The 23,958-nt window shown below is 45.7% G+C and overlaps 1 protein-coding gene across 1 annotated transcript in view; it reads left to right on the top strand.

The window, feature by feature from the left end:
* Window positions 1-2,459: 2,459 nt before the first annotated feature.
* efna4 (ephrin A4) overlaps window positions 2,460-23,958 on the top strand; it is a 61,585-nt gene continuing 40,086 nt past the window's right edge. Inside the window, exon 1 of the mRNA XM_084336115.1 lies at window positions 2,460-2,689. Coding sequence (XP_084192241.1) covers window positions 2,568-2,689 — 122 coding nt within the window. The 5' untranslated portion in view covers window positions 2,460-2,567. The remainder of the gene's footprint in view (window positions 2,690-23,958) is intronic.

The following is a 23,958-nucleotide window of genomic DNA, read 5'->3' as shown; positions in this document are numbered from 1 at the left end:
GATAACCAAGGTGCAACAGCGTTATTTCACGTCTTTACATTACGTTGCGCCCAATTGGCGGTAATTTATTTTCTGAACAATGGTATTTTCACCCAACCTCATAAAGCATGCTAGTTTGGTGACTCACGTGGGGGCAGGCACGTGCACACATAGAGCCCAAGGGGTGCTTGAGCACCTGCCTTTTTGAGCCTCGTAAAAAAAGTGCCCTTTAAAAAAAAATGCTTTATTTTTTTTGTCGTTACACATATAGACTGCCCTTCCAACTGAAAAATGTCAGGATAGAATCAAAATATTAGGCAAAGAGAGAGAGATGCCACATATTCCATTGCAGTTTGCACGGCCTCCTCAGCGTGCCTCTCCGCGGACCTATATATTTTATGCATAGCGTGGGTGGTGATGATGATGATGATAGAAACCACTGTGGCGCATACAGTTGAATGCTGGTATTACACTCATTGAGGGACACGAAGAAGTCAAGTCCGATGGGATTTGGGAATCTCAAATACAAATCGGGATTGGAATAAAAAATGCATTTATATTAAACAATACAGAATATACAGCACTTCTTGGGGTCTGTAGGGTAAGCACTTATTCCCTCCCCCCTGAACATTTATGGAGATGTATGGGCCTTTTAAGTCAGTGATAAAAGTGTCTTTCAAGGATAAGTGAGCTCCTGCACTGATTATTATAGTTCAATATTCAATATTTGATCACGAAAACCCCCCAAAAAAACATAAAAGCCCCCCCCCCCCCCCCCCCCCCCCCCCGCCCGAAAAGGGCCCTTAAAAATAGTAGTGCCCTTTTCAGCCTTTGAGCACCTGCCCCTCTAAAATCCTGTGCACGTCCCTGCGTGGGGGTATTAAATATAATGGAATATATTGTTTTGTGCTGTGTGCAGGGGCGTAGCTGGGGGGGGGGGGGGTAGCTTAGGATGATTCCAAGGGCCCAGCACTGGGGGGGGCCCCAAAAAAAATATTTTTTTATTTTTTACTAGACATCACTCAGGTGTATCATTGATACTATGTTTGTTTCTGAAGTGTGTGTGTGTGTGTGTGTGGTGTGTGTGTGTGTGTGTGAAGATGAACGCAATGCGACATCCTTTACTAGGCTCACCCCCCAACAGTGCAGGTGCTGAACTGCTGATCCGAATGTATAGGTAAAAACCATATTGTGCGTTTTCATCAATAAAAAAAAATCCAAAAAAAATGTCCGCTCGCACGCTCGCATCCGCTGGGGGCCTACAAATACATTCTTTCATGGGGCCCAGAATCTGGAGCTACACCCCTGGCTGTGTGCATGGACAATTGTACAGCCAATGAGATGCGGTGATGGTGACAGGTGACCTATATATATATTGTAATGCGCATGTGAAATAAATCCCTTCCTTTTGTTCCAGCTTGAGCTAATACCCCACTGTGTGCGTGTTTGTTCCTCCGTCACATGGTAATTAATTATCGGTCTAGCACTGGGTACTACACGCCTGTAGAACCGCTGTACAATTCAACTCTGACAACAACAGGGACTATTAGGGGGCACATGATAAGTGTTCATAAGAAACCGAGTGTGTATATCGAGAGGTAAACAAACCGGCGCAATAAAATAACCAACCTCCGTGGGGAGTATGTAGGACAACAACAGCTTTCCAGAAACAGAAACGTATGTCATCATGATGAATTGAAAATGGGGGACCTGATGTAAACACGACGAAAGTCTTTCTCTGGTCTGCATCCCCTTAACAATTGTGTGTATTGAGCTGTACTGTACTATTGTACCCATTCTGCAATCTGTTAATAAAGTTTTCAATCAATCAATCAACGGTGTCTGCAACAGGCGCTCCGTAATAAACACACACCAGTCGGCGCACCACACAAGGGAAAAATATGGAATATCATCGCCACACCCTTCTCCACTGATTGGTCCAAAGTTTCCGCGGCCCCTCCCTAGGACCCGCCCTCTCTGGTCTAGGACCCGCCCTTCCACACCCTTCTCCACTGATTGGTCCAAAGTTTCCGTGGCCCCTCCCTTGGCCCCTCCCTCTCTGGTCTAGGACCCGCCCTTCCCAAATCACTGCTGCTCAGCCTGTTGCTGCCAAACCAGATGGGACCCCTCAATTGATTTCGTAAGCAATTACTGTATGGATGGGCACAGCACTGGGCTTTAATAAACCTAAGTTGCTTCTCTTTTTTTGTAGACAAGAGATCACTTTACATATAAGGCACCATGCGTACCCTGGATATACTCTCAATAACTTTTCGTTGTGGAAGTTTAGGATTTTGTTGTGTTGTTGTAGGCAGCTGCTAACTGCTATACTGTAAAATATGTTAAACTTTTTGGTGTAAAATCCAGTTTGCTTTCTCACATTTTCTCATCATGCTAAATCTGCTGCGAAACACAGAAGTTGGGTTTGTTCACTAGTTTATTAAAAGAAGAAAAGACAACTTTGGGGGAGTTTCTGCAAGACGTCTGCGCGTCTGTCTCCCGTACCTGTCGGTCTGTCTTCCCCGGTCGAACCCACCACTCCCCCCGGTGCAGAGAGAGAGAGCGACCCACCCCCTGCTGCCGTGAAGATGGGGTACCTTTGGACACCCGGGGGTGTCACTGCATGGAAAGCCACCCTCTTCTTGTTCAACATCGTGTCCACTGCCCTGGCCAAAAGACACGTAGTCTACTGGAATTCGACAAACGCAAGGTGAGATACTGTAGTGTAGACGAGGCTAACATACAAACGGGACAGGCTGGCTGACAAATTGCACCAAGTTTACACACAACAAGGAATGTTTACTCACTATGAATTGAAAATGGGGGACCCTGATGTAAACGAGACGAAAGTCTTTCTCTGGTCTGCATCCCCTTAACAATTGTGTGTATTGAGCCGTACTGTATTGTACCCATTCTGCAATCTGTTAAATCAAGTTTTCATTCATTCGGGAAACGGTTGCTCTCACATTCTTCACTTGTGCATCAGGTTTATACGCCCTTTCACTGCGGGGGGATTAGGCATCATACCGTTTAAAAGGCTCCGATCCAACACTTTAATTGGGCTAATTCAGTGGAAACTTTGACTTTTCTCACATGACAAATCGAGCCGGTCTGAACTTGCCATGCTTACCTTCACAGTTGCGTAAGTAAAACTAATTCCTTGTAAATGAGTCAGACTGGAGTCAGTTTGTTTAAGCCCTGCTATGCAGCATGTTTGGTTAACAGAATCACATGCTCAGTAGATACACGTTGCATCAGGGGAGGTTTTAAGCAGTCAGATCTGTCTAAATACAGTCTCTATAGTCTGTTGGTATGGCCATTGGTTTGATTTCCCTCCCTCTACATCCAAATTAGCTATATTATGAAGACTCACCCAAAATGTAAAATAATATAAAACAACAACAACAATAACAACATATCCCCCTTACCCAGAGTGCTATCGGATAGTTTTGGTGTGAGTTGCCTAGTTTTGGATATATATGCAGTCACTCCAATACAATGGAGCTGAATGGCACCCCTCCAGTACTATACCTGTATGTCATGCATGTCCTCATCTATAACATAAATGTCATGATGTCATATATGTTGTGTATGTCATAAATGTCACTATGAATTGAAAATGGGGGACCCTGATGTAAACAAGACAAACGTCTTTCTCTGGTCTGCATCCCCTTAACAATTGTGTGTATTGAGCCGTACTGTATTGTACCCATTCTGCAATCTGTTAAATAAAGTTTTCATTCATTCACACTTGGCTTGTGGCGCTCAAAGCACCAAATAAATACTTTTGGAAAAACTCAAGCAATGTCTCTTTCCAGATACCATGACCCCAATACGCAAAATAATCCACATACCTTGTTGTGAGCAGTTTCATGTAGGAACTATTTTCTACTGAAAAAAAGTGTCATTCAGCTCCATTGTACTGGAGTGACAGCAGATATCTCCAAAACTGCAAATCACACAAGAACTATCTGGATGGATAGATTAGAATGTGTATACATACCAGAATTAGGCTTGCGCGGTATGACGGTATTACGGTATACCAGGGTATTTAGAAATCCCGACGGTATTGAAAATCAATACCGTCAAAATCACAGATGCGTTTCAGTTTCTATTACACTGAAACAGAGTTTTGACAGGGACGGCATTGGTTGTAGTGCACACACAGCACGCGCCAGCAGAGGGCGAGACCAGTCCTCACTAGTGGAGCGAGCACACGCAGAGCTGGTTGTCTACACACAGGAGGACGCAATCGATAGGGGAAAACCCGCTTCAGTGGTGGAAATTAAATGAGACACGCTTACCGTTGCTGGTGCTGCGGGCTAACTGGCTACCGCTCTGAGAGCTAACGTTACTAGTACTAGGGTGCTGCAGGCTAACTGGCTATACCGTTCTGAGAGCTAACGTTACTAGTACTAGGATGCTGCGGGCTTCTGGCTACCGTTCTGAGAGCTAACGATAGTAGCACTAGGATGCTGCGGGCTTCTGGCTACCGTTCTGAGAGCTAACGATAGTAGCACTAGGATGCTGCAGGCTTCTGGCTACCGTTCTGAGAGCTAACGATAGTAGCACTAGGATGCTGCGGGCTTCTGGCTACCGTTCTGAGAGCTAACGATAGATAGTAGCACTAGGATGCTGCGGGCTAACTGGCTACCGTTCTGAGAGCTAACGATAGTAGCACTAGGATGCTGCGGGCTTCTGGCTACCGTTCTGAGAGCTAACGATAGTAGTACTAGGGTGCTGCAGGCTTCTGGCTACCGTTCTGAGAGCTAACGTTAGTAGTACTAGGGTGCTGCAGGCTAACTGGCCATCGTTCCGTGATTTGTTTACTTGGTAACACGGGTTGCCCCCCCCCCCCGCTGATGAAAATGAAAGTCATACCGTCATATACCGTATACCAGGGTATTATGTCAGCAGAGTATGACGGTATGAAAAAAATGATACCGCCCAAGCATAACCAGAATGTATACCCCGGACCGTACTTTATTCTCTATTCTTATTTTTATTCTTAATCGTGACTTTTGTTTTTGAATACCTAAATGTTTACTGTGTGCGATCTGTAGCGCAGAATTTCCCTCGGGATAAATAAAGGATTTCTATTCTATTCTAAGAATCTATTCTAATCTAAAAAAAAATTACATTTTGGATTAACTGCCCCTTTTAAAACCTTGGCTTTCACTCATCCACGGGGTAGAGGTTATAGAGCTGAGGCTATGCTAGTGTGACCGGTGTGTAAATGGTTCTGCGTTGTGTTTCAATTATGCACGGGACAGCCAGGACTCCGCTTGGTAGAACACAGGTTTGTTACACTAGGAAGACGGGAGAAGTCTGTACTGAGCAGGGCCTTAGATAGCTTTCTGCCAACACAGGTGTGTATTAAAGTCTAAAGTGCTGCTGTGAATAAGCCAGCGTTTACTGGGGTAATGGGAATGTGTGTGTGTGTGTGTGACGTGACGTGTGTGTAATGGCTTGATTGGGGCTATTAGACAGACAGAGCTATAGGCTCACCTGCTGATCCAGGTGTTCCAGTCTGTTTCAGTGTGTTTAATTGAAGGGTTGAGCGGGGAGAGAGAGCTGCGGGGCCCAGCAGGGCCTCTCTGTCCAGAATGCTGCTGCGCTCACATCGCCTCCATTCCTTCAACCCCACTCACTAACCCTTGTACTCTCTCCATAAAGGGCCTAATGCCCCAAATATTCACTCGAATGGATAGCCTTTTAATTTGCACAGTGTGGCCACTGGCCACAGAGAACCCTTTCAGCCAATCGCATGTGGTGGGTTCAGCGGGGCAAAGGAGGGATGAAAGGAGGGAGGGTTGTGCTTCATAACTCAAATTAGAAACAAATCATGTGTGTTTTCCCCCACGGGGTCTAATGGAGGCTATATTTAGTGTCCCTAAATGTATCTATGTTCAAAGTAATGCAAACGCAATGCCAATTTTTAGTATTTATTAACATTCCGACGGGGCAAAGACGTCTCCGAAATATTAAGACGGGCTGAAGTGTCCCCCCCCCCCCCATGTGGCGTCTCCAGCCGGTGTGCAGGGCTCAGCCCACAGTGGAGTCAGCTAAGGCTAACGCCAGCGCGTCCAGGGCGGCGGGTAAAGTCCACGCGGCGGGTTAAAGTCCCAGGCCTACAGTAATTGGGGGGGACTTGGAGGAGTGTGGTGGGGAGGAGGACGGCGGCGAGGATTAGCAGGCACCTTCCTGTTCCCCAGAGACTCCGGGATGAACGGTCACACGGTCGACTGCTACACCACACAATCACGATGCCATCACAGCAGCACGGCGGAGGGTAACCCGGTGTGGCAGAGAGACGCTCTCATCAGCAACACGAGCCAATCACAGAGCCATCAGCCACTCCGTGATGCTACACACAGCCTGGAGTCCCCTGGGCTTACCTCTGGGGCTCACTCTCACTCCCCCACTCCTCCCTCTCTCTTTCTCTCTCTCATTTATTCCTCTCATCTTTCCCACTCTCATCTCTTCTCATCCATTCCCTCTCACTTCCTCTACTCCCCTCCTCTTCTTTCCTGCTCTCTCCTCCCCCCTCCATCTCCTCCTACTTTCATCTTTTTTTAAACTCCCCTTCCTGTCCTATCCCATGCATGCATGCATGCGCGCACACGCACACACACACACACACACACACACACAGACTACTCCCTCCTGTCCAGTGTTGGATATTGGCTGTGTGATTAGTTGAGGTCCAGTCATTTTCCCATACCACATTTTCCATTAGGTGCCACAGCCAGCTCTCCAGGTTGTCCTGGGGCCCGTAAAAGCAGCCAGGCTAAGGAGAGAGGAATGGGGGGGGGGGGGGGGGGGGACACACACACCAGCAGGACGGTGCTTCTCAAGCCACAACGCTGCACAGCAGAAGCCTGGCCCCACGGTGCAGAGGACGGAAGTCAGGCGTTCTAATCGCCATCCGCCCCCCGACCATGTCCTTTCCACCACCGCCACCACCACCACCACCCACCACCACCACCACCACCACCACCACCACCGCAGCCAACAACCACCACCACCACCACCACCACCACCACCTCCACCACCACCACCTCCACCACCACCACCACCACCACCACCGGCATCGTCTGACTAGCAAAAACTAAGAGAAGCGGCTAATATTGCGCACGAGGCTCGGGCTATAACATGCAATGTTGCTGTAGCCATAGCGAGTACGTACGTATAAGCTACTGCCTGTACTGTGGAAGACATCCAGATTTATCGTTTTAATGAAACCGAGCAAGTGGGGTGTGGAGCCAGCGGGGGCCTCGTTCCCGCGCTCCTCACTGGTTAATATGGCCGTTAACGAAGACTCAGCGAAACACTTTTAACAGGCTCTCATTTAGCACCATCCAAGGATTGAGAAATGGGCTCTGAAATGAAAGTGAAAGGTGGGTGTGGGCGGCGGTCAGTCCCCTATTACCTATAGCAGACAAGGTCGCTCCTTTCATACAGTAGGGCTGACTTTTTTTTGATTGCCCCTGTTTATGACTTTATCATGAACAGACTTTATGATTTCCCCCTCAACACTGTTACCGTGGGAGTTTGTGTCGGTGGTCGGTGAAATTATTTTCCACTTCCTGGGGAAAGATAAAGGTTAAATAGAATGTTATAAACGATAGTGCACTAAAGACCAAAGTGCCTTCAGCAGGAGTGAGCGTAATATAGTGCTCTCTCTTCGCTCTCCCCGGAGCGGCAGGCTCGGTCTTGTTTAGCGGCGCCGGCGGACGGACTGGGGAATGGTGTGCCGGGCCCTCTGGGCTCCTGTTGCACCAGACCAGTTTGTCACCCAGCTGACCACCGTGTCCCAGCCTGTAGTACGACGCGGGGCTTCTTCTGCAGCTTGCCGCTCTCCACGCGGTCATATAAACACACAGAGGAGGGTATTTCCTCCTGTCAGGTAGTTTACTCAGGGTATACCTCGGCTCCTGGCACCCGGGGCCTTTTCACCAGGAGGGTGCCTCCGTGAAAGGAGGCATTAGGAATGTTTTGGCCATCTTTACTTCTTCCGCTCGTAAATTTGTAACTGGAGTAAATGTCGCCCCCCGATCTGAACCCTCGATCGCCTGCTCCATTTCCCTGCTCCCCTTGTCTTACCTTGGCTCACACCTCCGTTTCTCTCTCTCTCTCTCTCTCTCTCTCTCTCTCTCTCTCTCTCTCTCTCTCTCTCTCTCTCTCTCTCTCTCTCTCTCTCCCCCCCTCTCTGGTCTGAATGGAGCCAAGCCAACACCTCCTCTGGTGTCCCGCTTTAACTTCACACTATCTCGCTATATCTCTGTTTTCAACTTGGTCTTCTCTCTTTCCCCCTCTCTCTCCTCTCTCTCTCTCTCTCTCCTCTATGTCTCCGCCTCAGAGCATAGCAGATCAGCAGGGCTTTAATGGGACATAACAGCAGTTGTATGGACAGACACTGAACAATAAAAACACTCTGTGTCTCACTTGTCCCCTCCCATAGGAGCGTTTTGTTGCTCATTGCGAGCTCGTTTCACTCTTGGGAGAAATAGGGAGAGAGTTTCTTGTTTTAGATGTCACTTTGTGGTCACTGGTATCTGAAGTATTGGTCCTAAAGGTCCCTCAGGAGCAACAAGGATCCTCGTCTGAGGAGCCACTGAACTCTCTATAGTGTCTCCTACGCTCCTTAACATTCTAGGAGACATAAAAACATTCACACTGAGGTTTCTTTGAATGTTGTCATTCAATCATACAAGTACTTAAAAGAGAGCTAAATTCTACTTATTTGACCTCGTGGCTTGCCAGGAGCTAATATGGTTTGATTGATTGATTGAAAACTTTATTAACAGATTGCAGAATGGGTACAATACAGTACGGCTCAATGCACACAATTGTTAAGGGGATGCAGACGAGGGGAAAGATTTTCGTCTTGTTTACATCAGGGTCCCCCATTTTCAATTCATAATGAATTGTAAGTAAGGGTGCAACTTGCTCCGTGCAATCCATTCTTTGTGGATCTAGCCCTAAGTGTACACAAGAGTCTGACCAGAAAGTGACACAGAACCCTGGTCAGACGTACAATTAAATACATCACTGAACAGGACATGACGTACATTAAGATGACCAAGCAGGTAAACATAGATTTAACATGGAAGAGAAAATAAAAACAGAAGATAAGTCTAAGGGTTTGTCGTCCCTGAGACAAGACTGGAGTCGAGATTAAACAAGAAAAGAACAAGATGTGATTTACTTGTAAATGTCTATCTGTCCTCCCGGCCCTTGAGGTTGTTTTAAGAACATCAGCCAGACAGTCGCCCTTAGTGTCTTTGAGCTCTGCTAGTTGACCTATATTAAACTAGTCAAGGCTATCGAATATGTATGATAGAATATATATTTCAACGCGGATCTATAATGACATGACATGATAATATTTCCATTACAACATACAAATATACAGTACTGTTTAAGAGAAAAGGGTGGGTGGGAGGGGGTTTGGACATTTACCGGCGCCAGTTTCTGATTGCAGCCACCCATAGGTGCTCTTTGAGAGTGGTTTTGAAGGAGGGTAGGGATTCACATTATTTTACGGCTGTGGGTAGGGCGTTCCACATTGTTGTGGCATAATTGCAAAACGTGTTTAGTCCCTTGTTTGAGCCGAATCTGGGTTGAACATGATTTGTGGAGCTCCCTCTGGTGTTGTGGTCGTGGAATTCACTGACCTTTGGGAAGTATTTCGACATGTACACAGGTATCTTAGTGGTGTAGTGTATCTTGTAGACCAGGCCCATTGCTAATTGCTGTACTATGTCCTCTACTCGAAGTCATCCTAGGTTGTCAAAATGGGGAGGGGTAAGGTGGGTTTTAGGAGTAAGGTCAAGCAATAGTCTGACCAGTTTGTTTTGTGATGTTTGTAATTTAGTTTTTAGCGCCTTTGAGGTGCTTTGGTACCATGAGGTGCAGGCATAGTCGTAGTACCCTTGAATGAGTGCTCCTGTTAGTCTTCAAGGTATTCTTGTTTAGTGTAGTTTGTGTAGTGGTTAACACACTGCCGCCTCACAGCTAGAAGGTCCAGGGTTCGATTCCCGCTTGGGGGCCAGGTTTCTGCGTTGCCAGGTACCCAGGTGGGGTATCTCCCAGGCCTTTCTGTGTGGAGGTTGCATGTTCTCCCCGTGCTCGCAAGCGTCCCCCCCCCCCCCCCCCGATAAGAGAAACCCAATGGAAAAACATGTCTCGAAACATATCTCGCCATGTCTAGAAGTATGAGTTATAAATTATATCTCGTCTAGTCTTGAAGTATATGAGTTATAAATTATATCTCGTCTTTGACTTTGCTTTCCTATGGGTTACCTTCATGGGCTCTCTCTCTCTCTCTCTCTCTCTCTCTCTCTCTCTCTCCCTCCCCCCAGTGTGTCATTATTATTAATGAATGCAAGTACGAGTAACTCGTTTAGCATGTTTGGACACACCGTAACTTCCAAAATGTGCAATGAACACGAGGTGAATTTTCATCTATTCTCTCTCTCTCTCTCTCTCTCTCTCTCTCTCTCTCTCTCTCTCTCTCTCTCTCTCTCTCTCCCCCCAGTCTATCTCTGTCTCTCGGTATGACCCAGTGAAGCATGTTTAAATGGTTGTGCTAGGAGATGATATTCGTATTGCTTCTCTGTATCTTCATTGAATGTGTGTAATAATCTCTGCTCGGTTTATGCATCACTTCCTCCTGTGTGCGCACACGCCCCTGAACGATCCTGCGTAAATACCGCAGAAAATCACATTCCACTGGCCACACCTCCGCACGTGCACATGGATGCGCTTCCCCCAAGCATACGTGCACCGCAGAGACACAAACCCACATACAGTATACGGTGCACTGAAAACCGGCGGCATTTGTAATTGGGTCTTGTCAGGGGAGATGATTGCACCTCCAGACTGATATCTCCTCCTCCAGTCGTCAATGTGTGTCACTGTCTGTGTGCACACTGCACACACTTATAAATTAATGTATTTCTTAGTCTCAGTCTATCTGTGTGTCTATTCCTCACACTGCTGTGTGTGTGTGTGTGTGTGTGTGTGTGTGTGTGTGTGTGTGTGTGTGTGTGTGTGTGTGTGTGTGTGTGTGTGTGTGTGTGTGTGTGTGTGTGTGTGTGTGTGTGTGTGTGTGTGTGTGTGTGTGTGTGTGTGTGTGTGTGTGTGTGTGTGTGTGTGTGTGTGTGTGTGTGTGTGTGTGTGTGTGTGTGTGTGTGTGTGTGTGCACAAATGGGTGTATTTCTCTGTCTCATTCCCTCTCTGCTGTGTGTGCATGTTCATGCATGGATGTGCGTGTATGTAAATTGCTGTATTTCGCAGTCTGTACCAATTCGGTGTGTGTGTCTCAGTGCTAATCTCAGTCTTCTGATGGTGAATGATTAACATGGAGAACCCAGGTGAACTATAATCAACAGGCCCACAGTGAAGTAATTACCACTTTATACCCTGGACAGCTAACAAAACAATCTCTCTCTATCTCTCTCTTTGTCACTCACTCACTCACATAGGTCTCTCTCGCTCTCCCATTCTCTCCCTCTGTCTCTTTCCGTCTCCATAGCCTAAGTCAGTGCTTATTATCCCTGCGCCTGTAGCAGAAGATTGCGGTAGGCTATATGTTGACCCATAGGTACTGAACCTATATGTTGCATGGTCAGTGTGTAGTGTGTACGTACGCACGCGTAACGTACGTCTTTGTGTACACGCGCTCGTGTTTGTGGTATCGAGTGGCGGTAAACGATGTCTTGAGTCGGTGCGTGTGCTCCAGAGATCTTCTGTCCAGGGAGGAGAAACAAAGTGTGGGAATGTTGTAGTGATTTGTTGGCTCCGGAATTGATGTCTGACGCCATTGTGTTGGTTGAAGTTCATTTCAGTGGAACAATAGCCGTGTGTGTGTGTGTGTGTGTGTGTGTGTGTGTGTGTGTGTGTGTGTGTGTGTGTGTGTGTGTGTGTGTGTGTGTGTGTGTGTGTGTGTGTGTGTGTGTGTGTGTGTGTGTGTGTGTGTGTGTGTGTGTGTGTGTGTGTGTGTGTGTGTGTGTGTGTGTGTGTGTGTGTGTGTGTGTGTGTGTGTGTGTGTGTGTGTGTGTGTGTGTGTGTGGAGCTGCTCTTGGTTTGCGTTTAAGGGAAGTGTGTGTGTGCGTTTCCTCGAAGACAGATGGAGTGCGATACGGTTCCCTGCTGGAAAAACAAAGTCCAGATATCCAACAGGAAGTATTGCCCAAGACTACAGAGAAAACACTTCGCACTTGTAACTGGTTTGCGACGACTAAAGCGGGAATCCTGGTTTTCTTTCTTACCAGCATGCGGAATTACGTGTACATCCGTCCAACTCGCACCAAGCTGTGTGTGAGAGAGACAGACAGACAGACAGACAGACAGACAGACAGACAGACAGAGAGAGAGGGGGGGAGAGAGACAGACAGAGATTTTGAAGTCCTATTTCAGCCAGTGGTGTGTGTCTGTGGGAAAATTCTCTGAGCCCGGTGGTGTCGGCCTCTCATCTAAATGGGTCATTGTTCTGTCTCCACTTGTACTTTAGTTAGGTGTGACAAGAGTTTCTAAAGAGGAAAAGGTGTGTTGCTGTCGGATGTTTGGTTTTTTTGGAGGGAGGGAGGGAGGGGCCGATGTGGGATTAGCCCTCGGTTTTTGCTCAAAACCATTTAGAGTTATTTTATTTTAATATTTTCATTTGAATTATTATATATCTTTTTCTTTGAGTAGATATGGGTCAGACTGTGTGTATGTGTGTGTATGTACATGTGAGCGTTTTAGTAATCCATAATATTATTAAGCGCGGGCGGGCGGGCGCGCGCGAGCGAGTGAGGCACCTTAGGATAGTGCTGTATTGCACCTCCGAAATGAAATCTTATTTAAACATGTTGGTGTGTCGCCGCACAACAAGAGAAAATAATCCCTGCAGCGATTGAGGGGAATCCAATTGAGGTGCATCCGCGCGCGCGCACGCACGGGTAGTACACTCGCACTCTTTTTCTGTCAAACACACTGTGTTGAAAATGAGGTTTGGGCCAAGGTGTAGCGGTGTGGATGTCTGTATTTAAAATTGCATCAGATAGGCAGAGCGCTGGGCTAGGAGCCAGCTTGGAGCAGGCATGGTATACAGGCATGAAAGGACTGCTGCTCTCTCCTCCCTGGTCAGGGTATTTAGTCAATCGATACCAATTTAACTGTCCGATTATTATCACTCCAGCCTCTTGCATTATCGCTATGCTGCATATGGTTCCGTCTCCCCCTTCCCCTGCCTCCTCCACCCTGTTTGCCTGTGTACATCAATATTAGTTTCTATTGAGCTGTAATGAGTTCTATTGTATGAAATACGTCTCCTCCAAGTGGGGTAAGGAACGGCTGTGGAACGAAACGAGGCTCGGCCCGGTGATGTCGTCTGTCCCGCTTGTTGGCATCATGCCGCTCTTTTGACGTTGGCACGTAAAATCGTCCGCTCGGCCGTACGCAGGGAACAAAAGAAGTACCCGCCAACCGCCAATGGCGGGCAGATTTAAGGTTTGGCGACTAACAATGAGAGGTCTGCCCGCCACCTGGCGTGTAGTTCATATCGATACTCTTATTTTGAAAATCCTGTGGGGGTCTCATTTCCGCCCCAAGCGCAGCTCCAGTCATAATATCTATGGCTCCGGCAGCTAGCAACGTTCGGTTCATATGATACTCTTATTTTGAAAAAAACCCATGGCAACTCCGCGAGTCATATCCGCCCCAGTCCGTGCTTCTGCTCTCATTAAAGCCGAGCAGCGCTACACAGCAGTGCGGCTATTTTGCGATCCTTTGCATCGTCGCCATTCCTTTATGCCCACATCGCCCGAAATGAACGTTACGTTAGCGTAAGCTAACAAGCTAATCCTGATCAGAGGCAGAGCCAGAGAACAGCAGACAGTGTGGACTGGGGAAAGGGTGTGTGTGTGTGTGCGTGTGTTTGGAAAGACGATGAAGTCAGTCAGGAGTATATTATAGTAAACTGAGGATTACTGAGGATGGACAGATAATGTTGATATTCAAATATAAAAAAGTTTCGAGAGGAGTGGAAGTTTGAAGACAGACTAGACTACAATATGATGCGGGGGTGGTGAGTTGAAACGGTGTGTGTGAATGAATGAATGAATGAATGAATGAATGAAAACTTTATTTAACAGATTGCAGAATGGGTACAGTACGGCTCAATACACACAATTGTTAAGGGGATGCAGACCAGAGAAAGACGTTTGTCTTGTTTACATCAGGGTCCCCCATTGTGTGTGTGTGTCCCCCAACCGACCCCACTTATATGTTTCAATAAATTATTTGCATTTAAAACTATTAACGCTGACTCATTCCTTCAGTCCACTCAAAATTATGCTAATATTCCTTATGTTGTTTATGATATTAATTGAAAATAGCATATGAGCGTATTATAGTAATAATAACACATGGCGATATACTAAAAAGCTATTTATAATTTTTGGCTGGTAAAAAATCTGCCTGGCTGGTAGTTTTTAAAATCTACCAGCCAAATGGCTGGTAAGTCAAAAATTTAAGTTTGTTCCCTGGCCGTACGTGCACGGAGATATTTAGGGTGGCGGGTAGGTAGAGGGGTGACACGATGAAGTATAAGGGAATGCTGAAAACGATATCGGAGTAGGAACAAGCTGCGAAGAACAGAAGCAGAAAGGTCACTGGTCGACGTGCGTTTGTAATTAAATTTGTCTGACCGTCGCCGGGCAGCCCAGACTCTTTCCAGGCCTTGACCGAAATACATCAGTATTGTACCGTTTAACTACTATGTGTCGCATCTGAGAGCTCACACACACACACGCACACACGCACAATCAAACATGTATACACATTTCACACAACACTCTCCCACTCATCTCAGAAATCCTGCCAAGAGGCAGCTAGGGAATTCCCTGGGACAGAAATTGAATGAGTATTGACCCAAGCTGAGGCAGAAGGCTGTAGCCCCAACCTGGATTATTGTGCACTACAAGGTCTTCACTGCCAGGGCGGGCAGCCGGGCATATAAAGACATCGCTGCCAGAGTGCCAGCGCCGACTCAAGCTGCTTCAACACAAATCACTTATCTTAGTGCCAGTAAAGCAGTGCTTGACTTCATAATTTGAAGAGGAAAAAAAAGGTTTCTCTCTCTTTCTCAGATGTCTTCATTGTGTGTGTGTGTGTGTCCCCCATCATCCTAAAGACGTCATATGATCGTCTGCACAAATGAGTTGCCATGGCAACTACCATTTCACCCTGTGTGGTCCGGCAGACTGAAGAGATGCATGCTTTTGCATGTGCCTGTGTGTTTAGACTTAATAAATCCTTTAAAACCTAGTTGTGTCAATAATTCATAATAAAGGAGACATATTATATATATCCTTTAATTTGATATGACTTCCTTGAATCTGTGGAACATGTTTTTTTTGCAAAGTCTGTATCCAATTTCAGTTGTTTATTTTTCCAGCACCTCTATTCCCCTGTGTTTCCTTGAATATGCTGTTTTTGATGGGTGTAGCTCACACCACATTTTTTATTAATTATTTCCTTCCCTGCCTGGCTACCCCACACCCAGGAGTAAACAACTTTTACAAATTGGGCAGTACATTAGGATGGCAGTGTTTTCCTGGCTCCAAAAAGCACAGCTAATTGATTCATCAAAGCTAATTATATCCCTGAACCACAGTGTCGGAGATATTATGGATTTACCCCGACCGGCGCCGCAGACTCCTCACCTGAACGCCATTAACTCAAATAGCTTTCATTCGAATCCTTACATGTATGACCCCAGAGAAGGAACACTTACTTTTGGTGACCCCATGACCTTTCCTCTAGCGCCACCATCAGGCCAAACCTTAAATTATAGAATTGGTGTATCTCCAATAGCTTTCATTCAAATATGTTAAGATTTGCTGTGCACATTCATGACCCCAAGAGGAAGAAGCCTATCGATTTTGGTGACTTTCCTCTGGCGCCACCATCAGGCCAAACTTTCATATCCTACTTGTGAACTTGAATAGATTTCATTCAAATCTTTTCAAAATTGTGGTGCACATTCAGTACCCCTATACGATGAACCTTATAGATTTTTGTGACCCCATGACCTTTCCTCTAGTGCCACCATTAGGCCAAACTTAACATTTTGAGTTAATCTCCTGACCCGTTAGTCATGATATGATACATTTATTTATATTGTGCCCCTCAACCAATAGTTACACCGGCCCCGGGGCGCAGCCCAGGAAAGAAAGAGAAACAAAAAAGACAGGAACAATATGAAAACAGAAAAAATACATGCAGGCCAACCAAGCAGATGGAGAACGGACAGACATAATACAATACAAAACTAGCTCATGGATTGTTTATGGCGAAAAGGTGGGTTTTGAGCATGGCCTTAAGGCGAGACACTACAGGTGAATAGGGTAACAAATTTAACTAATAGATATCACAATGAAACTTCCCCAGTTGATTACTTATATTAAGACAAGACTTTTTTGTATTACAAGTTTTCTTAAATTGTATGTTTAAATATGCAAATGAGGCATGATCTACTTAAATATGCAATAATTTGCATATAATTCCAGGACAGAAATCTGAACATTGGATAAAGCCATTTTCAAAATTATAGTTTCATTTTGTTGACATATTAGAGCCAAAGGTTATTACAGAGGGGATTTTGGATATCTCTTTTTATCACTCCATAAATCAGAAAATACTCCATTCAGTCCATTTTTATGGTAAAATTCCATATTTCGCCATGTTTTTAGGAATAAAATGTGATATAAATCAGGGTATGAATGCGATATCAACAAACCCTTCTGTAAATACCTTCAGAACATAGATATGAATAGAACTGGAAGGTTTGGTGTATGTGAGTGTTACTGAAGTGGAGATTTCTGGCTCAGAGTATGAGGAAAAACTCTTAAAACTCATTTTTGGGAAAACGCCTTCAAAGTTCTGTATTGTAAAATGCCATATTTTTTTTTTGAAACAGATATTTACAAACACAATACCTAATCAAACCATTAGTAATAGACAACCTAAACACATGCCTGATAACTGAATAATAATATTAATAATGATGTTATTGAACTGAACAGAACTACACACAGGCTACAAACAGTGTAGTACAGTGTAGTACCCCCTAATAGGCAAAACATATTTGAATAGATATCACTATGAAACTTTCCCAGTTGGTTATGTACATATAAACTAAGAAAAAATATATTGCAAGTTTTCAGAATTTTATGTTTATATATGCAAATGAGGCACTTCCTCATTAAATATGTGCACATTTATGGATGCAATAAGGCAAAATGAAGTAAAATAAACAACTAAATGTGTGTTATTGACGTTTTATTGTCACTAGTTTCATAGAAGACATGTTTAGGAAGCAAAATATAACAATCTCAAAATCAACAAAAAAAGTATATTTGCCTATTCACCTGCAGTGTCTCCCCTTAAAGGTCTGTAGAGTGCTTGCGGATTTTAAGTTGAGTGGGAGTTTGTTCCAGTGTCGGTGCTGCAACTGTGAATGCCCGGTTTCCCTTCGTCACCAGTCTTGTGTGTGGGATTTTAAGGCAGATTTGGTTGTTTGATCTGAGAGATCTGGAGCTGGCTGATTGTACCAGGAGTTCTTTTATGTAGGCTGGGGCGAGACCGTTTATGGCTTTGTATGTGAACATGAGGATCTTGAAATAAATTTGTTGTTTTACCGGGAGCCAGTGTAGGGATGCAAGGACTGGGGAGATGTGGTCCCTCATCTTGGTGCCCGTCACGAGCCTGGCAGCTGCGTTCTGGACGAGTTGGAGGCGGTTAATGTATTTGTCTGCCACACCAGATTAGAGGGCGTTGCAATAGTCCAGTCTTGAGAATATGAGAGTGAGGATGACCCTTTGAAGGTCGCTGGGGGAGAGGAATGTTTTTTATTTCATACAGGCATGAGAGATGGGTCTAATCGAGCAACAACTTTGCAACAAGGACTTATAAAGTCCACCATATTGGAAATTCCGCCATCTTGAATTATTGACAATACTCGCTCTAGCCTGTTCACCTGATTTTTGCCATAAAAATTAAACACCATTTAGAAACAAGTCTGCCTTTTTATTTCATTGGGTTTTTAGCCATAGATGCAATTTGTCTTGTGTATTTCATGTTTTTAACAGTGCATGAAGGCATTGTGTATTACTGCACTATTCTTGAAATAAATTCTAGTGGTACAAACATTTGGGTCGGGACTTAATGTCTAAGGAAAAAGGTGGGTCCTGAGGCTAGACCAGTTAAGAACCACTGGTTTAGAGATCACCGATAGGCCAAACCATATGAGCACCAGATCCAATCAAATTTCGGAAAAACACATGGTAAACAGGAAATGATTTGTTACTTTTGATTTCCACCAAATATGCTTGCCTTACAATAGCAATTATGAAGTTCTGAGTCATCTCGTCTCATGATGGCGCAAAAGGTGGATTGAGAATGTGGGCCGTTCGCGGATATACCTGCTCTCAATTACAGACGGGTCACTGACAACGCATGTCTAGTTTATTGTTTGTCACAACGAGCAATACTTCTGAACAGCTTGTCTACTCGCCATTACCAGAGATTGTCTCTGTCTTAAATTTTGTGTGCTTGGGTGTATGAAGTTATAAGTATATGTTTTTGTACTGTAGCATAACTTTCACACTGCCATTGAAAATGTCATATGCTCCATAAAACGTACTTAAAAAGTCACTAGGCATAATAGGTCATTTATAGTTATACCATGTGAAAATCACTGTATTGTGTATTTTCGATAATTACTGTATTACTCTACTACAAGCTGTTCAAATTTGCACAGCAACCGGTGAGCACCTCGATCTTCTTCCAACTATAACAAGCTTGGCATGCAGGGCTTGTAGTAGAGTGATAGCAAAAGTTAAACAACTGAGAAAGCTGATTTACATGTTGGCGACTTTAAAACAATGTTCAAGTCTCATGGAGTATTTTCCAACCCCTTTTCAACATCAATGGCGTTTACTAAGGTAAGCCGCTATCAGCTAAAACACACCGTATCCACGTACAGTATGAACACAGAATCTGTTAAAGACGGAGACAATCTCCGGTAATGGCGAGAAATAAAGATTTAGACTGGTCCTTTTAATCTGGGAACTTCAAAGCCTGGTCAAGCTGAAAGGAGCATACATGTAATTTCCCCCAGTGCCAAAATAACATTTTAGACTGCCAAATCCTTACAAACACTAGGCAAACCCCAACCATCTAGTTAAAGATCTAGTTTGTATGATTTTGTAGGACTGAAATATATTTTTAAATGTCACCATGGGATCATTAAAAGCTTCTACTCTCTGGAAAAAACAATACCCAAGTAGACCTCCACTAAAGGTGCCTCTTTTCCAAAGAACATCCAAAGTGCGTCTTAAATTCTTGAATAAACGTTTTTATTGCCTGGTGGTAATTGCTGGTAGAACAGGAGCCAATAATTCATTGTTAAGTCATTTAAATAGAAATGTATCTTGTAATCTCTCTCTCTCTCTCTCTCTCTCTCTCTCTCGAATGCATACAGTCTGTATATAGCGAGGCATCCGTTTTAAGTGACATTCATTGAATTATTATGTTGCAGGAATATTGCAAACCTGCTTGACGTACTGTAGCAGTCATGCGAGTAACCCAATCTAGCCATTTTCCTCTTTGACGGCAGAGAAGAGAGGCTGAATAGAAACTACTGAATACGTTACCGCTAATGAAATCACATGAATCCCATCATAGCTTGGGACGTGCCAGTGTCTAAAGTCTTAGAGCGGCGCGACAGCAGGGAGGAATCTATGTAAGACGAAAGAGAGAATCAAGTGGACTGAGTTGGCTGTGTTCCCTCTGGGACAGGGCTTTTAGTGTGGCTGCTCCCACCCTTTGGAACTCCCTCCCCATGGACATCCGCAGTGCAAATTCTGTTGTCCAGTTTACAAACCTGCTGAAGACCTATCTCTTCAACCAGGCCTATGGTCTCTGATGCTCCTGAGTATCCCATTCATTCTGTTTTGTTCTGTTGTTCTATTCTGTTTTGTATTGTGTTTCTTAGTTTAGGTCACCGTTATCCCCCCCCCACCCCCCTTTTTATTGTAAAGCGCCCTGGGTACGTTGAAGGTGCTATATAAATTCAAGCCATTATTATTATTATTATTATTATTATTATTATTATTATTATTATTATTATTATTATTATTATGTATTTATTCTTTTTTCTTTTTTCTTATGTTTTTGGTAGATTTCTATTTGTTTGTACTACCGGGCAGTCCGGTAGAGAGAGAGAGATAGAGGAAGAGCGGGAGACAGAGCGGGGGGAAGACATTCGGCAAAGGACGCCGGGTCCGCGAATCGAACCCGGGTCGGCCGCTTCGCGACGCAGTGCGTTACATGGGTCGCCACTTGGGTGCCCCTATTATGTATCTTTTTAATTTAATACGAATTTCTTGAATCTGTGCGATAGCTTTAATAGCTTTCATTCAAATCTTGTAATACGATGAACTTCATTGATTTTTGTGACTGCATGACCTTTCCTCTAGTGCCACCTTCAGGCCAAACTTTACATTTTGAGTTCATCTCCTGATGCGTTAGTCACACAGACGGTCATGAAACTGGTATCCAGAGATGTGTCTACTCGCACAACAACTTTGCAACAAAGGACCTATAAAGTCTACCATGTTGGAATTTCCGCCATCATGAATTATTGACAAAACACTTTTTTTTCCTCCATACTCCCCCTAGCCTGTTCACCAGATCTTTGCCATACAAAAATGAAACGCTATTTAGAAACAAGTCTTGCCTTTTTATTTCGTGGTCTTGGAGCTACAGCACGTCTCCTCCCCTGCCATGATTTATCTCCTCATTTTGTTCCTAGTTCTTATTGGCTTGTAATTCCTTCCTTCCTTCAGTACAGTGTGTCTGGGTACAGCGGGGCAGGGCAGCACGTCTTAGGGGGCAGTGGGCAAAGAGATAGGAGTGTCTCGCTTCACAACCAGAACACACTTTATGGACTAATAAACCTCCTCCAATCACAGCTCCTGCACACCACATGACAAAGACTCACCGTGTGTGTGTGTGTGTGTGTGTGTCTTTTTAAAGTCTTGTACCTTCTACCCACTCCGCTTATCAGAACTGCCTTCCTCGGCGTTAAGAGGCTACAGGAGGATTTTACAAGCTATATCCCCCCATTTTGATAGTCTGTCACATACACGTCGCTTTTATCCTGTATACCGCTTGATGCCCTCAAGTGGAAGAAATGGCATCACATGACATGTGAAGAGAGAGAGAGCCACGAAGATGTGATCCCGGCGTTGTGTGTGATTTTTATTTTTTTATTTAATTTTTTTTCTGCTATGGAATAAAACTAATATTATTTTTTGCCATCACCTCCCAGAAGGATGGCAACACAGCCTACTTCCCTCCCTCCGGTGGTATGAAACACACATTCCTGTTTTTTTCCCTCATTCCCTCTGTCATACGCACCCCCCACACGCGCATGCTCACAGCTCACACATTCTCTCTCTCTCTCTCTCTTCTCTCTCTCTCTCTCTCTCTCTCTCTCTCTCTCTCTCTCTCTCTCTCTCTCTCTCTCTCTCTCTCTCTCTCTCTCTCTCCTCTCTCTCTCTCTCTCTCTCTCTCTCTCCTCTCTCACCTACACCCCCCCCCCCCCCTCATCCCTCTCTCTCGTTCGCTCCTCGGCCCCAGAGATGGTAAAAACATTAAGGCCTGCAGTGGAGGGAGCGAGGGATGGAGAGCGAGTTAGAGGAGAGGACGGTAGGAAAAGAGTCAACAGATTTTAACTCCCAAACGGCACGGGAAGGCCCCCTAGGGAAGGAGGGATGAGGTGAGAGGGGGAGAGAGGAAAGATGGGATGGTGGGGGGGGGGGGGGGGGGGGTGTCAGCAGGTATTACTATCACTGTCACAAGGTAGCGTGAGGAGCCCCATCCCTACGTGCACCTAGCAAGCGCCCACACTGAGTCACTCATACATGCATACAGGTGTGGATGGTGCACACACATGCACAGACTATCACCACCCGCACACACACTCACACACATGGCTACTCAGCCTCTAGAGACAGTCAGAGTGGGAATCACACCCCATTTAGAACTGATGCAGCTTCTCGCTTCCTGTGGGGGGTGTGTGTGTCTGTGTCTGTGTGTGCATGCTTGCACTGTGTATGGTTGTGCATACTGTGGGCTAGATCCACAAAGAATGGATTGCACGGTGCTAGTTGCACCCTACTTACAATTCACTATGAATTGAAAATGGGGACCCTGGTGTAAACGAGACGAAGTCTTCTCTGGTCTGCATGCCCTTAACAATTGTGTGTATTGAGCCGCACTGTATTGTACCCATTCTGCAATCTGTTAATAAAGTTTTCAATCAATCAAATTTGTAGCACCATTCTTTGTAGATCTAGCCCTGTGTGTGTGTGTCTGTGTGTGTGCTTCTTGGAATATTTCGACCTGTGTTCTCGGACAAAAGGGGTTCTTGGACAAAGTATGAGTGGAATGCTTTATAATGTTTTATTCAAACAAGACGGCTTGGATTCTTCAAGACTGATGCTGAGATATGGTGTGTGTGTGTGTGGATTTGGGTGTGTTATTTTTGTGATAACCAGTACCACATGATTTCGGGGTGTACATTTTCTGTGCAAAGCTGTATCCTTGCCACTCTGTGCTCTTGACTCTTTATTATCTCTCCCTACCGTTGCTTTTCACGTTCGTTCCTCCAGCCTCTCTCACTGTGTTCTCCCAGCCTCTCTCACTGTGTTCTCCCAGCCTCTCTCTCTGTGTTCTCCCAGCCTCTCACTGTGTTCTCCCAGCCTCTCTCACTGTGTTCTCCCAGCCTCTCTCACTGTGTTCTCCCAGCCTCTCTCACTGTGTTCTCCCAGCCTCTCTCACTGTGTTCTCCCAGCCTCTCTCTGTGTTCTCCCAGCCTCTCTCACTGTTCTCCCAGCCTCTCTCTGTGTTCTCCCAGCCTCTCACTGTGTTCTCCCAGCCTCTCTCACTGTGTTCTCCCAGCCTCTCTCACTGTGTTCTCCCAGCCTCTCTCACTGTGTTCTCCCAGCCTCTCTCACTGTGTTCTCCCAGCCTCTCTCTCACTGTGTTCTCCCAGCCTCTCTCACTGTGTTCTCCCAGCCTCTCTCACTGTTCTCCCAGCCTCTCTCACTGTGTTCTCCCAGCCTCTCTCTCTGTGTCTCCCCATGGTTCTCCCAGCCTCTCTCTCTGTGTTCTCCCAGCCTCTCTCTCTGTGTTCTCCCAGCCTCTCTCACTGTGTTCTCCCAGCCTCTCTCTCTGTGTTCTCCCAGCCTCTCTCACTGTGTTCTCCCAGCCTCTCTCACTGTGTTCTCCCAGCCTCTCACTGTGTTCTCCCAGCCTCTCTCACTGTGTTCTCCCAGCCTCTCTCTGTGTTCTCCCAGCCTCTCTCACTGTGTTCTCCCAGCCTCTCTCTCTGTGTTCTCCCAGCCTCTCACTGTGTTCTCCCAGCCTCTCACTGTGTTCTCCCAGCCTCTCACTGTGTTCTCCCAGCCTCTCACTGTGTTCTCCCAGCCTCTCTCTGTGTTCTCCCAGCCTCTCACTGTGTTCTCCCAGCCTCTCTCTCTGTGTTCTCCCAGCCTCTCACTGTGTTCTCCCAGCCTCTCTCACTGTGTTCTCCCAGCCTCTCACTGTGTTCTCCCAGCCTCTCACTGTGTTCTCCCAGCCTCTCTCACTGTGTTCTCCCAGCCTCTCTCACTGTGTTCTCCCAGCCTCTCACTGTGTTCTCCCAGCCTCTCACTGTGTTCTCCCAGCCTCTCACTGTGTTCTCCCAGCCTCTCACTGTGTTCTCCCAGCCTCTCTCACTGTGTTCTCCCAGCCTCTCTACTGTGTTCTCCCAGCCTCTCACTGTGTTCTCCCAGCCTCTCTCACTGTGTTCTCCCAGCCTCTCTCTCTGTGTTCTCCAGCCTCTCTCACTGTGTTCTCCCAGCCTCTCACTGTGTT

This window comes from Notolepis coatsorum, assembly GCF_963971535.1.
Source record: "Notolepis coatsorum genome assembly, chromosome: 19".
NCBI classification, from domain to species: domain Eukaryota; kingdom Metazoa; phylum Chordata; class Actinopteri; order Aulopiformes; family Paralepididae; genus Notolepis; species Notolepis coatsorum.
This window is presented reverse-complemented; position numbering and strand designations above follow the sequence as displayed.